Consider the following 18,807-nt stretch of genomic DNA (forward strand, 5'->3'; position numbering starts at 1 on the left):
TTTATAGTACAAAATTAAACGTTTCCCCACTAATTATTAGATATTAATAACTATGATTTCCTTTCCTAAACTGAGCATGATCAAATAGGGATTTTATTTTTATCATCTATTACACATTTAGCAGAGCCTCTGCTGTTTGCATAATGTCATAAATATCTTCTAGGTAGGATAAAAATTGTAGAGAATCAGCAAAGACTGATCCACAGACTTTGTAGGTAGTCCACAAAGATCTGTTACTTTACTTATAAGCAAAATGGCAGAAGAAAAATGCAAATGATTACTTTTAAACTGACACATTTCTTAGTCTGGATGTAGACAAAAGTAATATATTTTTCCATTAGCATTTTTATTCATTGATATCTACATTACATGATACTTTGCAGCAGAATTTGGAATTTAGAAAAGCTAAAATACTTTAATAATTGTCTGTATAAATTTCTCCTTAAAATCAGCAGTTATTAAAAAAATTCAAAATCCTCTATTTGTAAATGTAGTATTCAAAAAACAGATAATGTCCAGAAAATATTCTAATATTGAGTATCACCAATAACTAAAGTTTAATGCTATAGAATATTATTAAGTAAGAAAAGTAGGACACGGAGATGTGGAAAACATGAACAAGATAAACAAAACTTAAATATTTGACATATCTGGGACAAGATGTTTTTGATGGACCATTGTCAGCTTGTTTGCTGACCCACATAGTGCATATCAATCAGCGCGTTTTCTAATTAAGGCCCCCGTTTATGAGATTTTCTCCCCAGTGGTCTGTCAATGGTAAGGAACACTTTGATTTATTCACTGAATGTTATTAGCAATTCTATCATTCTTTTGCCTGTTAGAAACACTTATGTGGTGTATCTACAAATATAAATTTAAAATTGCAAATAAGGTTTGAAATTAGTGGCCTTGCTATGGATATATACTCTGTTTAGATGCATTCTCCTGGCAAGAATTGTTTTCACAGCAATTCAGCATAAAAGTACTATAAATATAGATTTATAGGAATTCTGATGTAAGACAGATAACTTATGGTTCACAGGACATCTGATACTAATTGTGTGAGATAATGATGAAATGCTAAACAAGTAGATTTCACTTATATTGAACATTTGGATTTGCCAAGATAATTTTTAGAATATTCCTATTATTGTGGATATTTTAATGTCATTTGAATATACTCTATAAAGTATTGTTAATCCTAGACACTATCTAATTGAAGCCTATGTGATACAGAGTTCATAAAAATGATAAAATATCAATAAATTATCAGTTATATTGTTTAAATAAATATAAGCATACAAATCTTATAAGAATTGATTTAATAGTTTTATTTTTAAAAATCCTAGTTGATATTTAATATTAATTACTAAATTTATATCAAATTTCTATAGCAGATATTTTGAAAGACAAAAATTGAACAGTAGGTATTTAGAACTATTTTCATTAAGGTATTCAATGAGCTTTAATTATTTTTAATTAGATTATCACTGAAATGCTATAAATGAAGAATAAGTATTTTTCTTTTAAATACTTCCCTTCCTGTAGATAAGTTTTTATGTATCAACATTACCAGCAAAGAAAATCCTGAAGGATGAGTTTTCTGTGTCTTGTTTCATAGATTCCCTTTAACTTCAACATGAAAGGCCAGAATTGCATCTATTACACATGACTTGACAAGAAAACAAAACATTGGTAATGATTTTATTTGTGATTCCATTTCCTGTATTACATTAGAAGAAACATAAACCTTTTACAGAAAACATCAAAAGTGCTTTATTTCGTCCGGCTGCGCGCGCAGCGGTGGTGGCGGCGGCGCGATCGGCCGGGCTGTAACCGTCGTCTGTCCGGGAGCGGCTGAAGCGGCAGCGGCGGTCGGGCTCGGCGCGAGGCGACGCTACAGGGCAGCGGCGGCAGCGGCGGCAGCAGGAGACGCATCGGCGGCCGCAGCAGCAGCAGCAAGACGGACTCGTGGACACGCGCCGCCGCAGCCGCCAGGCCGGGCCGGGTGTCGCGCGCCGAGGCTGGGGGGAGTCGTCGCCGCCGCCGCCACCGCTACTGCCGCCGCCGCGGAGGTGACTGAGGAGAGAGGCGCCTCCTCGCTCCCGCCCCCGCCGGACTTCAATGCCCAGTCCCCAGCTCGCCAGCGTTTTTCGTTGGAATATACGTTGCACATTTATGGCGATTCTGAGTGTGAGGGCAGACTTCTGCCGGGCTCAGCACAGCGTTTTCGCTGACAAGTGAGCTTGGGGGTTCTATGTGCCATAATTAACATTGCCTTGAAGACTCTGGACACCGAGACTGGCCTCAGAAATAGTTGACTTTTTTTTTTTTTTTTAATTGCAAGCATATTTCTTTTAATGACTCCAGTAAATTAAGCATCAAGTAAACAAAAGTGGAAAACGACCTACACTTTTAATGTGTCTCACTAGTGCCTAAATGTAGTAAAGGCTGCTTATGTTTTGTATGTAGTTGGATTTTTTTGGACTCCGAAGGAATCCATCTGCAGACATTGAGGCCCAAGTTGAATTTGGATTGGCGTGGATTCTAAATACTTCTGCTTATCTTGAAGAAAAAAGCTTCATAAAGAACAAACAAGTTGAATAGAGAAAATACTGATTGATAATAGGCATTTTAGTGGTCTTTTTAATGTTTTCTGCTGTGAAACATTTCAAGATTTATTGATTTCCCCCACACACATTTTCCCCATCATACTCACACACACGCACGCTCACACTTTTTATTTGCCATAATGAACCGCCCAGCCCCTGTGGAGATCTATGAGAACATGCGTTTTCTGATAACTCATAACCCTACCAATGCAACTCTGAACAAGTTCACAGAGGAACTTAAGAAGTATGGAGTGACAACTTTGGTTCGAGTTTGTGATGCTACATATGATAAAGCTCCAGTTGAAAAAGAAGGAATCTACGTTCTAGATTGGCCATTTGATGATGGAGCACCACCCCCTAATCAGATAGTAGATGATTGGCTGAACCTGTTAACCAAATTCCCTGAAGAGCCAGGTTGCTGTATTGCAGTGCATTGTGTTGCAGGATTGGGAAGGGCACCTGTGCTGGTTGCACTTGCTTTGATTGAATGTGGAATGTAGTATGAAGATGCAGTTCAGTTTATAAGACAAAAAAGAAGGGGAGCATTCAATTCCAAACAGCTGCTTTACTTGGAGAAATACCGACCTAAGATGCGATTACGCTTCAGAGATACCAATGGGCATTGCTGTGTTCAGTAGAAAAAAATACAAACGAAGGCTTATGCGATTGTGGCATTTAGAGGGAACTCTTGGTACCTGGAAATGTGAATCTGGATTTACCTGTGTCATCGAAGTAGTGATGGATTCAGTACTCCTCAACCACTCTTCTTAATGATTAGGAAAAAGTAAACAAATAAGAAATCCCTCTACAACATGAATAAAATGTTTAAGAAAAGAAAAAAATGAAAGAAAAAAGGGATTAATTTAGTGAAGGATGATTTTTCTCCTAGTTTTGGAGTTTTAATTTCTGTCAGGATTGAATTATTTTAATATCTCCTGTCCTTTTTTTTTTTTTTTTAACTTTTTTTCAAAATAGGTCTCTAAGGAAAACCAGCAGAATATTAGCCTGTGTAGAACCACCTGTTTGGGGAGCACGTTCTTTCATTATGCTTGGCACATAGATATCCCTGTGGTGGGATTTTTAGGGGGAGGAAAGGGGTGCATTTTTCCCCTCTTTGCTTTCTCTTGTCCCCTCTTTTCCTCTGATATACATTGTAGATGGAATAGGAGAAGCCCTTATTGCTGTAGATTTGCGTGCAGTCTGGCAGCCTTAAGCCCACCTGGGCACTTTTAGAGGAAAAACAAACAAACAAACAAACAAAAAACCACCCCCCCCCCAAAAAAAAAGGGGCATGCAGGTGGTTTTAGTCTTTACTGAAGGAGCCATGTTAGTTTCTTATCAGTACCAATATGCCTGCCCAAGTTGAGAACCGCATTACTGGTTCTATGTGAGGAGAAGGGTATATAAAAACATGAAACATTAGCCCTTATTTTATTTTAAATTACAGACTAATGTTAATTGTTCTCAGAACTGGATTTTTTTTCCCCTCAAAATTAAAACTTTTTTTCTTTGGATTTAATGAAGTATTGCTAACTGAAGCCAGTTTGACATGGTGAGAGATGTCAGACTGATCAAAGGTGTGCAGCCTGATTTAAAACCAAACCCTGAACCCTTTTAAAGAACAATAAAACATATTTTACACATTCAAAAAAAAAAGTGCTTTATTTCAACAATTACATTTTTAAAGAAATAAAGCACTCCCAGAATGAAAACTGATCAGACTTCCAAGATATTTCATCTACCTGAAATATTTGCATCTCCTGACTGAGTAGTTTTGCCAATCAATTTACATCTTGAGGCTGTAGTTCCTTAAATATTTATATAGTCTTAATGTACATCATGCTGGTTTTATTAATTTTAACCCCAAAGCCTTTTCTACCAATTACTACTTAATGACTATCTTGGCTTTCTCTTGATCACCTTTGTGTATTGAAAAAATGGGTCTGGGGGAGGAAGCTTGATGTTTAAAATCAAACAGCAATAAAATGCCACCAAGGAAGATTCACTACACAGGACCTCACTCCTCTGACTCACCTATCACTGGCAAACTTTTCTGTTTTGGCTTGCTCTTTTTCCCCCTTAATCCACATTCATATGCTTTCTTTTTATTCTAGCAAATCAAAATAATAGAATATCTTTTCATTGGATGGTGTTGATTTTAGGCTTACTGTCACCTGATAAAAGCACATCAAAATCATTGAATCACCCTCTCTCTCTTAACATCAGCAAAAGAAAACATGCCTCTTAGAAGCTTAGTAAGATCACTTAGCCCAAAAAATTTAAAGTATTACTCTCATGAAACTCACTTATTATTTCATTTCACAAAATATGTTTGTGAAAGAGATTTGTTTTAAGGTCTCAGAATTTTCTTCATTTCAAATATCTTTCTAGAATGGGTACTTCTAGAAAGTGAAATTGGATATGTGAGATACAACTAACACAAAAATATATAAAAAATTTCACTGTATATGAAAAAGACTTGAAATGTGTGTTTATTTGCCTAGATATTTATTGACCTAACTAATAATAAAGTAATATTTCTCACTGAATATATGAATCTATTTGTATATTTTCTCAGGATATAATTATTTACCATCATATTTTAGATATCAAAAACTGAGAAAGCTTTGATTACCAAAGAATATATATTAAAACATGTTTTCCTCATGTTTTATATATTTCACATATATACATACCTATCTATTTGTATCGATCTCTTTATATCTCTATTTAACTACTCACTACCTATGTAGGAAGATATAAACCATACAAAGGCTAAGACCGTGTTCTCACATGACACTGAAATACCCACGTGAATAGAGGGGCAAGGCAATGGGAGTCATTTTTAAACAGCAAGAGTAACAAGTCAATAGATTTTATTTCAGAAAGAGCATACTACTCAATTCAGCTATATTTCTCAGAGTTCTTAGCTGGTATCAGTGATAAAAGTTATAAGATAAAATTTACTTTCAAAGTGATCTTTTATTACTTCTTAATTATTGTAGCTTTCCTTGTGTTTGATGCTAGTTCTAACAGGTAAGCAATTAAAACCATAGTAATGAAAATCAAATGTAATAGTTATATAAAAGGCCTACCTTAAACTTTGTAATCAGTACTAAAACCTTTTATTTAACTACTTGTTTTATGTTGTATATTTTGAAAATGAAAAAATTCACATATTACTACTAATATGCATTATGTGTCTCACACAAAATTTCTTTCATAATACCATTTAAATGTAAGCCTTATGTAAATATACATATCTATACCTAGCATATACTAGGTGCTAAAAAATATTTCATGCTCATACAGATGCATCATCATTAAGAAGATTCCATACCTTTTCAATTGATCCTAAACACTGGCCAAACTTTCATGGTTTTAATGTGAGTTAAAAAAATTATTAATTTTTTTAGTATTCATTTTGCAAAAATTTGTGCATTGTATTTTTCTCATATTTAAAGTTTATACTCCCAAGAAAAACTTATTTCTCCAGCCTCAGTCTATTCAGCTTTCTTGTGTGACAAGGCATTGGAGATAGTCTTGTGGGAACTACTTTAACCCCAAACCCTCTTCATTTTTGAAAGAATAATCTAACTCTCCCTCAAACATACCTAATTTCTCTAAATTTGCATCTTTATTCCTACTGAAGCTATTATACTTTTGCATCTTTCACAAATCACACACAGTTCAGTGACATCTAAGAAGCTTTCCCAAATGCCATGCTTTCTCACTTTGGAGGTTCTGTTCCTCAAACATTGACACTGAACAAAGGGTATCATTTCATCTTCAGTAAATATCTCATACTTTATTTTCAAAAGAAAGCATAAAAAGTTGTGGGACACTGTCAAGTCTTGTTTAATATGAAGTCTTGTTCAGTTAGTAACTGAACAAAAGTATGGATAACTTGGAAACATATCTACTGTTACAAGAAAATGTTTGGTTTGGGTATAGGTGAACAAACCAAGCATTTGTTTGAGTTGAAAGCATTTGTTTCAGCAAAAAATTGGGCTTTCAGAGTAGATATGTGAGTTTCCAAATTGGTTTCCAATTGTAGCATAGTAAACATTTGGTTGATGGTAGTTAGGAAGGCCAAATGCTTCTGCACATGTGGATAATGGCCTGGGGACTCTTCTGAGGTTCTGGGTCTCTTCTTCTTTTACTGGTGACTGATTAGCAATTTATCACAGAGTTCTGAATTATAACTCCCACACTTTCATTTAAAGGAAAATAAAAATTACGGATTTGTGTCCGTGTCCTCTATTCTGTACCAGTGATCTACCTGCCTATTTTGGTGCCAATACCATGTCCTTTTTGTTAATATTGCTTTGTATAGAGTTGAAGATCTGGTATTGCGATACCCCCTGTTTCATTCTTCCTGTTAAGGATTGCTTTAATATTCTGGGTTTCTTATTCTTCCAGATGAATTTCTGCTTGCTCTATTTCTGTAAAGTACATCATTGGGATTCATCCCCATGGGAAAATGACCTTCTGTCCAGGCTGTGCAGGAATCAGCTGAGCCCCCATTAATACCCATCCCAGTTATGCCCCTTCCTCCCCAAGCAGTAGCAACTCAGGCTCCTACGAAGGAAGTAACTGCAGTTCAGTCATGAGGCGGTCTGGAAGCTACATATCTTGTGGAGGAAACCATGGTGTTGACCCCCAAATCCACAGCAGTATCTCACTCCTCTGCAGCAGAAAGAATTCACAGACACCTAAAGACCAAGCTGAAGGAATCCGAGCGCCATCTTCATGAAAGGGAAACTTAAATTGTAGAGCTCAAGTCCCTGCTGGCCCATATGAGAGAAGACTGGGTTGAAGAAGAGTGCCACCGGCTGAGGCCCAGCTGGCACTCGAGGAAGCCAGGAAGGAGATTAAACAGCTCACACAGGTCATTGAAACAATGAGAAGCAGCTTGGCTGATGAAGATGAAGGCATTCAGAAATAGTTTGTGGACATTAACATCCAAAACAAGAAGTTGAAGTCTCTTCTCCATGCTTCAGAGCATGGAGATGGCGCGCAATGGCTCCCTGAGGGATGAACTGTGTCTAGACTTACCACGTGCCTCCCGGGGAAAAGAGCCTACCTCTGAACGCCCCATGTGGCAAGATGGCAGGTGGATTAGTTCTGGAAGAGCAGGTCACAGAGGAGGGGGCCGACGGTGAGCTGCTGGTGGGAGGCAGTGTGGTCGACAGAGAAATGTTAGACGAGATGGTGACAACCGCCACCACAGAATCTGGCGACCTGAGCTTGTTCATTCCGCCCCACCCCCTCCAGAGTCCTGGAGGCATCCCCCATGGGGGTGTCGCGAGGAGGGCAGCGCAGTGGCGGAGCAGGCAGTGCAGACCTTCGTGGTGCTCTTCAGCCCTGCTGTCTCTGATCTCGTTCAGAATATGATCAAATTCCAGGACCCCTGTCCCTGGAGCTCAGCTTCCCCTGACTTCTGGGGCTGACTCGATGGAGAGCTTCCCAGAGTCCCCCTCGGCCTTGATGGCTGTTTAACTACAAGAAATCCCAATTCAGCCACCCTTCTGTCTCCCGTGGAGACTCCCCTGGGCAAGGTGACTGTGGAAAACCTCGCCAACTGGCGAGGAGAGAGCTGGATTTTTCAGCCTATACCGAAGAAAGACTGGAGAGCAGCATTGCGCTACCCCAGGGGGTGTCGTGAGGCAGCACGGGAAGAGCAGTTTTCTGGTTGATCTCCTGGCGGTGGCTGCCCCTGTGTGCCCAGTATTCTGTGGGCATTCAGTACTCGAAGAGGGGGAATAGATCCGGTCCATAACATCTGAGCCTGGCTTGTTCTTAAACTTGTTAATTGATGATAGTGTATGTAAGTTTACAATGTACTAATTTTTTTTACTTATTTTATATAGTGTTTTATTGGAGATTGTTGGTAACCACACACTTAAGTATGATGAAAATAAAGACTAGTGTTTCCATTTAAGTAAAGGTTTTACCACATCATGTCTTTCAGTACTGAGAAAAAACCTGAGTATATTAACTAATACTAAGCACATAGAAACTACATTTCGTATAAATTTATCCTCATAACAAATTTCATTAAAGAGCAGATGTCAATTTATCTTGGGTCCAATAAAACTTGAACTGTAAGGTTTTGTATTAGACTACTCCTTTCTGAAGAATTTTGTATTTAATACACACATATACACACACACACACACACAAAGACTTGTATCAGTAATTGATTTTTCTTTACTTTTAAAGATCTCCCAAATTTGATAGACTTTAAGAAAGAATATTTGATGATTAGCTTTCCATATTGCTGCAGAAAAAGGCAGCTCCTACTCCTACCTTGTAAAGGGCTCCAATCTCAAATCTACATTTACTTCCTGAACACAGCCTTGAAAATCTAGGCCTTAGATTTAGAGATTTTCTTTGAGTCCAACTAAAGTGAAGAAATTTTTATTTCATGTTTGCCAGTTTAAACCTCTAATCTGAATTTGAACTTGATTTTCAAAATTCTATGGGCATGAGAATAATGTATTAAATAAGTATTAATATATCAAGTAAATAAAACAATCTAACATTGCAACATCGGGTAAGAAAGAGGAATTTAATATTAGGTAAGGTAAATTAGGACAAAATTACTACAAAAGTCATTTTATAAATTTTAAGGTTAGACCTGAAGAAATGAAAACTGAAAGAACAAGTATATATCAAACTCTGAAAATTATTTTAGATTTTTCTACTAGTATTTGAAAGGTGAAGAAGACTTTCAGCTTTGCATTTCAATTAGAAAACCAATAACTCTGTTCACAGTATTAATGGAGGACAAGTTTTATTATAATAATTCATCTGAGGAAATCAAAGCTCTCATTAATCTCAGGTAAAACAAATGTAAAAATGAAATTAATAAAGATAGATAAAGGATTTCAATAGCATCATAAAGAGAAGACCTCTGCTCATTGTAAAAGAATTGCAGTAAAATCAGGTATGATTGTAGGTTTGACAACCTAGTATGAACCACCAGGTCTCATTAGGATTTCCCTGAATACAAAAAGACTGCTTCTTCCAGATTCCTCTCTCTGTGGGAACCTGGAAGACAAGTGACAGAAAATCAGATCAACCAATAGAAATTTTAGAGACTCTTGATTTTGCTGCTTTCATGCTGGGCACATAGTAGCACTCATTAGGCTTTTGAATGATGGATTGGCCCAGCCATATTGTTAAACACTCAAAGAACAAAGTTAAGAATGAATTTATAAGCTAAAGCATAAAGACTTCCATTGTGAGGATCTTCTAGAGATGTGAACTTTTGTCCAGTGCTTGTGCACATCTCAACTTGCATATTCAAATGCAGTACTTGTTTTCCTTCTAAGAGGCATGTTCTTCTAGTCTCCGCAAATGTTGATTCACCCAATAGGAATTTGTTCAATTCTTTAAATATATTCCAACACCAGCACATATTTTCAAGTTATTTTAAAGCATTTGCAAAGTTTATTTGTGAAATAAGATTTCCACTTCCATAAATTCCAAAATATTTGTATGGTGTGTGAGTGTGTGTGTGTGTGTCTGTGTGTCTGTACATACACGTGCATTTATGAGAGACTGTCAGAGCAAGAGAACGACAGTAGGAAATTTTTGAATGACTGCTTTGAAAATATTATGGTATATTTATTTCTTTTATATGCATATGACCGACTCAATAACAATTAAATAAGTAGCAAGCACTTCTCTAAAATATAACAAAATGCTATTACTATTTCCATATGAAGGGGAAAAAATGAGATATAAAGGGTTTGAGGAGTAAAAATTGAACTTTTATAAATCTTTTTTGCTATTGCTATTTTGGTCAGTGTTTCTATAAGACTGGGTAAAACATCAATGAGGGACAACTGAAAATAATTTTAGAATTCTTTAATTTTTGTAGTTTCCTCTGTCTGAATCACTTATTTTGTTTCTTGATCTCACTTAGAACACAAACAGGAAACTTCTTTCTTGTAGTGTAGTGGAGTAGGTATTCCCAAAGACTGTCTAGAGTGAACAATTATGCACCAAATCAATACCTAAGAAAAATCTTTTAAATTTCTGCATGTATGAAAATAGAAGAAAAATCAGAAAGCCTGGAAAGTAAGCACATGAAAAACTGCCTTTAACTAAGATTCAGGGTCTTTGGATAGAAGTGAGTAACAAGTTCCCAGTCAATGACTGAATAATCAATCATTTGGGTTTCTTCCTATGATTACAAAACAGTTGATATCTCAACTGGAGTTGGAATAATTTAGTTTACAGAAAGTTAATTGAGTAGATATCTTTTTTTTTTTTACATATGTCATAGTTTTGAGATACAAATACTAAGACCCTTCTCGCCACAAAAACCTTCCCAATTCTCAAGATGAATTAAGTTTCTCTCCACTCTTTTCATTCATAACACTTTTCAAAACTGTCTTTGCATCAAACTGTAGTAATTGTTTACAAGCCTGAAAACTCTACCAGTAAAAGGAGACTCCTGCGATAGTGACCAAATTTTGTGTTTATTTATATCTCATGAGTTTGGAAAACCAATATATTACACTTTCATATTTCATGAAAGCATTTTTGGGTAAATGAAATTAGTGAATATGGTATCGTGAACCCCCATATATACAAGAGTGAAGGTCAATAATCACCAATATCTATGAAACATACATAAAACTTTAGTATCTCTTAAAGATGAGGTCCATTTCATAATATTAGCAGAATGCCATTTTCACTCCTAATAAAATACATTTAGAAATTTTAATGATTCTATGTATCAGAAAATAAATCTAGTTTGTTCTTAAATCTTTTCTGAGTAAAAAAAAGTACTCCCTCCATGGTCTGAAGTCAGCGATAGAGTACTTCTTAGTTTTCAGAAAATGCTACACTCAGAGCCTTTTATTTTCCCAAAGAGTGCATTGCTAACCGCTTACCAATTTAGGGCACTATTGTATTCATGTGCAGACATTCACAAGGATAAATAAAATAACCAAATCAGTTGGTGTGTTATTCAGCTTTTCATAGCTGTGACTAAAGGAAAAAAAAACACAAAAGAACAAACTAATACAATAGGAACATCTAGAGGAAGAAAAGTTTTAATTTTGGGTTCTTGTTTTCAGGATCAGTCCATAGCCACCAGACTTCATTGCTCTGAGACTAAAATGAGGCAGACTATCACTAGAAAGGGCATGGATGTGGGCTGGCAGGGAGACAAAGGGCCTGCTTGGTATGCCTGGAGAAAAACAGGAAGCTATTGCAATTGGCTACATGTATGCTTGAGCTCGTGATTGCTTGACCTTTAACAGGATTGGGTGGACATATCTGATCAAAATTGCTTATGCATGAGACTGCTTATATATTGAGGGTGAGACTGCTTTTTCGGGGTTGTTGTTGTTGTTGGGATCCAAATAAAAAAGAAGCTCCTTCATGACAATCTGAGGTTTAAGTGTCTTTATGTCCTGCTGGACAGCGACACATGGCAGAGAAAAGATATTCTACTCTTGGCAGTCAGGAAACAGAGGTAGCATAACGAGTTAGAGAGAAAATGTGTAATCCCCAAGGAACACTCACACTTACCACTTCTAGCTATGCCCCATCTGCCTACAGTCACCAACCGGTAACACATTCAAATTATTAATCCACTGAATTGATTAATTCACTGATGAAATTAGTTCTCATAATCCAAAAATTTCAACTCCTGCATTAACAAAGGAGCTTTTGGGGGACATATCATATGCAAACCTTAACACCTAGTATAATTTGGAACTAACATTTACCAATCTAACCAAAGATATGTCAATACAAAATCAAAATATTATAATCCTAAAGTATAATTGGAAAAATTAGTATGAACCTATGATGTCTTCTTGCTCTCTCTTTAAAAATATCATATTCTTGTATCAGTATCCCTTAAATTGCTAGAAACAATAAACAAATAATGGTGAGAAACTCTAGTGCCCAGAATGTGCTCTCTAAAACCATATAATTAATAAGAATATAGCCTTCTAAGAAAAGTAGCTGACTCCAGGACTGGAGTAAAACTTTGTGCAAGAATAAGCTGTAACATATTATTATAAGATAACATGGGAGCTATGAAAACTATCAGGTTCATATTAAATTAAAGAACAATTATTTTCATAGATTCCTTTGGTCAAAAATAAGAAAATGTGAACATCAAAATAACTGTAATGGGTTAAAATGTTATCAAAGATGATACCATTCTTGGATTCATACATATAATAAAAACTATTTTTAAATGTCTTTGGAACCAGTTATGATTATCAGTATATTTATTTTATCTGCATAGAGATATACTTTCTGTCTCTCTTACTCCTTCATGCATACATGTGTGTTTGAACATATACCTTCTCTGCCCCCTCTGTCTTTGAATAAGGGATTAAACAATGTTTTACTTCTAAATTGTATTGAATTCCATGATTTTATTTTTTGCATTTTATTTATTTCTTGCACATAGACACATAAACAAATCTTATCATAATATCATCCTATGTAAATATTAGGATGCACAACCATACCAATACTTTGGTAAATGATTTTATTGCATAATGATTGACAGTTCAAACTAGGAAAAACTCAATTTGGAAATTGGCTCAATTTCCTACATGTTGCAAAAAAGAGTTGGCCTATAGAATTAACTTGCTGCCTACTTGAGGCAGTTCTTTTCTGGAGTGTAAAAAGATGGGAGGTATAAACTTGATGGATGAATAGACCTAATGACAACATTGTCAGTTATTACAAAGGAAACCGCAAGCATCACTGGCATGGCAAATTACTAAATAAAACATACAGCACCTGCTATAACAAAGCTAATGGAGTAGATCTTTAGAAAGTAGAAGCAGCCTTAGGTGGTGCCTTATTCAGTCTGTGTGGAGTGTTCAGTTTCTCTTTCAAAATACATTGATTAACTGGAAATGCCCTGATTGAAGGAAGGGAACCTTTAACATTGATAATGAATAAGCCTCAAGTTGTTACTCTAATGTTCTAAGTCCTTAGTTTATTTTTGTTTCTAGTGATGTGACTCTAAATCAAGATTAAAAAGAAACTCAACATGAAGTAAAATAAAAAGGAGGTCATTTAATAACCCTGTTAACTTCAAATGATTATTGATTCTTGGAGGTGATGTCTAATTCTGCCAGAAAATTTATTTCAGTAATGATTACAACCTCAGTTTTACCTATGATCCTGGAGGTTATTAAAAGTGAAGGTCTCAAGAGACATGTACAAGTTTAAGCCAATAATGTCATATTTCACTTTTTTTTATGAGAACAGTTTCAAGCTCTGCCCTATAACCTATGACAGAATCAGGGTTTTCATTTAAGAATATTTGTTTCACAAGTCTAATTATTATATGCAGTCCTTTGGGAAACAGTAACACACTGAAATGATGAAATAAGTAGAGTGTATTGAACTTTTTATTGTTTCTCATTGCCACAGACATTCAGTAGTCAGATATCATACCTAGAAATATGACATTACTATATTGCCTTTTATTTACAATAGACACATTAACAAATTTTAATTTGTTAAAATTGATTTCTTAAAGTTTAATTTACTCAAATTACTTCATAGTCACACCTTAAACGCTGTTAGAATCTCAGTTTGAGGAATACAGTGAACAAGAATTGCCAAATATACTTGAAATACATAAATGCAGACAATATAAATGTCTCTAGGGCACATAACTAGGGTAAGCCCTCATATAGAACTTGTTAAGGGTGATGTGCCACCAAAAGAGAGATTTGCTTCTTTGGGCATGTCTTTATATTTGTAGTTGTTTAGAGAAATCAGGCAGAAGAAAAGAGGGGACATTTACAGAGCATAATCTAAAAAGTGATGTTTCACAGCTTGAATTTTTTGTTTAAACTTTTGTTGAACACCTAGCCAAGATAGAGAAATGAGTGACCTAAATCTCATGCAGTCAGAATTCAGAAAACAAAATATTTTTGAAAGTAGAATTATTATGAATTTGATAGCAACTGGACATTGGACATAAGGTAAATGGAGGAACCCAAGATGATTATCATTTATAAAATATGTAACTGGCTGAGGTTTCTTTATAAAATTAAATACATGAGAAGGGACAATTGATAGGAAAAATTATGAGCTCAGCTTTGAAGAAAATATGAATTCCAAGTTTTAATTTTTGAAATCATTGAAAATATTACTTTCATAAAATAGTTAGGACAAAATTAAAATTTTGGTTAAATTTATGTGCAATCATGATCCAAAAAGACTGCTGAAGAAAAAAGTAATATAACAGGAAAGGGAAGGGAGAGTATAGAAGCAGTTTTCACTCCTATGTATCTTTAAATTATGAGATATCAAATTGTGTTTCAATAAATGCTTAATTTTACTAAATATACTCAATGTGTGACCACTCAATTATAGAAAACAGTATATATAAGCATTATAAAATTAAATAAAATGGATAAGTTCTAAAATAATCCTACCAAATTTTTACACTAATTAGGAGACTAGAAAGCATTTATATGAAATTATCTCTTAAAAAATAGATGATGTCAAATCTTTCTGATAAGAGTTGTTTCATTTAGTTTGCATATTACTCCTTCATGGTAGCTTTACTGTAATCAGGAGAGATCATTACAAAAACACATACGTAAAACTTTAACCATATATTGTAACCACAATAAAAAAAATTAGGAAAGAAAGGTACATAGATACCTAGATACTACAAGTTTACATAGAATGATTAGAGATAGTGTCACTGAGATAAGAACATTTTTGTTCATGTTTAATAACATAAAAGTGAAATTGCATTCCAGGAGGCCAGATTTATATAGATTATAAATTAATGAAATCTTGCTATATGATCATCATATATAAACTTCAAAATTTATCTTTATTCCTCTCCAATAATTACAGAACAGACATTTCAAAATAGTGTGTGTGTGTGTGTGTGTGTGTGTGTGTGTGTGTGTGTGAGAGAGATATGTACATGATACTTTATTTGGTCTTAATTACTTTTTTTCCTGCATACAAATTGAACACATATTTATTTGTTTTAAATTGAGTATATGCAAATATTCCACTTAAGTTTAAATTGTTGTGACCTTCTCCAACAGTTTAAGAAAATAAGCATGGTGAATATAGTTTTACATAATTACTTTCTATAACATGCATGAAATATTCTTCATGTATAAAAGGATACTTATGCTATTCTTTGAAATATTGAAAATTGCTTTTCTTGAGAAAATTTGACTTATTTTTCTATCTGAATTTACAGTTTCTTCTGGTATCTTCTAGCTATACCTTCGCCTGGACCTCATCTGTATTAGGCAGTGATGAGATCCTTCTTTGCATGCCTGCCAGGGTGGCATCAGAGGAGGACTCTGGAGAATCAGAGTTTTTCCAACATTTGGCAGCAAGAGGCCACATGGGCAGCACTAACTTGGCACACAAATCCCTGGAAGCCCCGATGATATCAGTGGAGACCCGACAGAAAGACAGAACTCCCACACTGACCTAATAGTGACATGGACCTGCTCCTTCAAGTGAAAAACCTGAACTTATACCATCTTCTGAGAATTATGGCTTGGCACCAGTTTCTTCCTGCTATGAGCCTGTCAAAAAAATCTAGATAAATTAGGAGGTGCCAGTACTACCCAGAATCTCATCACAATATCCAAAATGCCCAGCACTTAATAGAAAACCAATTGTTATACCAAAAATCATAGAACTCGAACTACATTTTTTAAATCAAAGATGGTAATGGAGCATACTTAGATATCAGAATAATATAATAGTATAATAAAGATCTTAACACAGTCATAACAAAAATGCTTTAGTGACCCATTTTAGACATGCTTAAAGCAAATGGGAAAATAAATCTCAGCTAATAAAAGATAGGTAAATTGAATGCCCATTTTATAACTAAAAAATACGTCAAACATAAAAAGATTAGTAGATGGATTCAGCAGCAAAATGGAGTTGACTGAGTGACCGATTAATAAATGTAACATAAAAAGTAGAAATTAACAAACTCACAAGTAGAGAAAAGGCCAGAAATCTAGCTATAGCATTGGCCAAGTGTATGTGAGGCCTGGGGTTTGATCTTTAGCCCTACAACACAAAGCAAAGCAACTAACTTTCAAACAAAAATAGAGAAAAAAAATAGAATGCAAGAAAAAAGTTTCAGAGACCCATTCAACTGTACAAAATATATAATATTCATGTTGTCTGAATTTCAGAAGGACAGCAGAAGGAGGGGAGAATTTGGAAAAGTCTTGCAAATTTGACAGAAACCAAGAGATTCAAGATACCATATAAACCCAAAGAAATTCACACTACTGCAAATAGTCTAACTCAAAGAAAAATCTTGAAAGTAGTGAAGAAGTGATGATGCCTTACCTGTAGAGGGAACAGGTATGGAAACTGAAGGGAGAAGCACACTTGTAATCAATTATTGAAAGAAAAGACTGTCAACCCAGAATCTTATGTCAGCAAAATATTCCTCAAATACGAGGGCATTATCAAGATATTTTAAGGTGATGGAAAATCAGAAATAGGTTGCCAAAAGATGTAACCCCCAAATGTAACTTCTCTAAATAGAAAGAAAAACTTTGAATACAGAGAAAAGCAAAGAACACAGTACAAAAAAAAAAATGAATGTAGTAGATATTCCTTCATCTCTCCAGTTTTCTAATTATATTTGATGGTGATGAGAACATTATAACACTATAGAAATTTTTAAGATCATTAATATTGTAAAGGGTGGGAAGCGGAGAGATTTAAATGCAGGTAAGATTTTTACAATTCTCTTGAAATAGCAAAATGATTAGAGTAAATGGTAATTAGTTGCATGTGTGTATGTGTACATATATATGTGTGTACGTATATACCTTGAAAGAGAAAACAACCACTGCAAATATAATACTAATTGATAAACTCATAAATAGAACACATAATTCAAAATGGAATTCTGAATAATAATTAAGTAATCATTAGTGATGCAGGAAAAGAAAATAGAGAAAAAATGAAAACCAGAAAATAAAATATGAAGAAATATGAAGTTCCATTTCTTGCAAGTTGCAAAAGTGCACATCATGGTAAAATATACACACTAGAAATTTTAAAACCAGAATGTGAAATATCTTATTATAAAATAAAATTTTGAAGAATTCATCTTGGAAAGATGCCTGCTGTTGCCCCAGAATTTTTTAGAATCATTCTTTGGAATCTCTCTCAATAACTTATCACCAGGCAGTCTCTGAACCTTTTAGATAAAAGTTTAATTTTTTCCCTTCAAAGGTGAATTTATGAGGAATTGGTGCCAATGTTATTTCATCCAGATGCAATGAATGTTTATCTGTATCAAATCAATAAACAAGTTGATTTTTACACTTTTTCAATGTGAAAACAAAGTATTTATTTGTAAGAATAAGACTAATATCTTGCCTGGCTTATAAACCATCTTTGAAAATATATCTGAAGAGTCATAGTAAAATAGCCTGAAAATATGCCATATAATATGTGTATAGATTTACAAATAAAGTCTTCTTAGCATAAAAAAGAAAAAGAGAGAGAAAAATATTTATTAATTAACATTTCATCAAAGATACACAACTAGCAAATAAACATGTGAAAAGATATGGAACATCATAAGTTGTTAAAGAATTGCAAAATTAAACCATAGTGAAATAGTGCTATGCACTGATTTCAATTACTAAAATTGAAAAAAAAAAAAAAAGAAAGAACAATACCTAATGCTTGTAAGGTGGCAGAAAAATTGGATCACTCACACATTGTTGGTATAAATAAAGTAGCAAGCCACTTTATAAAACAGGGTGGCATAGTCTTATAAAAGTAAGCATGCAACAACATAAAGACCTAGCAATCATACTCCTGACCGTTTATTCCTGAAAAAAAATTGAAAAGTTATGTTCACAAAAATCCTGTAGACAAGTATCAGTAGCAGCCTTACCTCTGGTAGTCCAAATCTTCACCAAACCAGATGTTTTTCACGAGGTCTAATAATGGTACAATTATATCACAGAATATTAATCAACAATAACATGAATCAACTAGTGATACAAGAACCTGGAAAATTTTTCAGATTTACTTGAATAAAAAGACAGTCACACATCATATAATTTTATTTATATGACTTTTCAAATGATAAAATTATAGAAATGAATAATGATTAGTAGTTACCAGGAGAATGGGAGGTGAGGGAGGT

At 34.6% G+C, this 18,807-nt stretch overlaps 1 protein-coding gene and 1 pseudogene across 2 annotated transcripts; both read left to right on the plus strand.

Annotated features, from left to right (window-relative positions):
• Positions 1-2,070: 2,070 nt before the first annotated feature.
• On the plus strand, positions 2,071-3,879 carry LOC306660673 (protein tyrosine phosphatase type IVA 2-like). Its single transcript, XM_079139032.1, has one exon. It carries the CDS (start codon positions 2,753-2,755, stop codon positions 3,110-3,112), a length of 360 nt encoding a protein of 119 aa, XP_078995158.1. The 5' UTR covers positions 2,071-2,752; the 3' UTR covers positions 3,113-3,879.
• Positions 3,880-7,034: 3,155 nt separating this feature from the next.
• Positions 7,035-8,401, plus strand: LOC306654154 (syntabulin-like; annotated as a pseudogene). The gene has a single exon. The product of its transcript is annotated as a syntabulin-like (transcript).
• Positions 8,402-18,807: the final 10,406 nt, after the last annotated feature.

This window comes from Sciurus vulgaris, assembly GCF_902686455.1.
Source record: "Sciurus vulgaris genome assembly, chromosome: 1".
Classification (NCBI taxonomy): domain Eukaryota; kingdom Metazoa; phylum Chordata; class Mammalia; order Rodentia; family Sciuridae; genus Sciurus; species Sciurus vulgaris.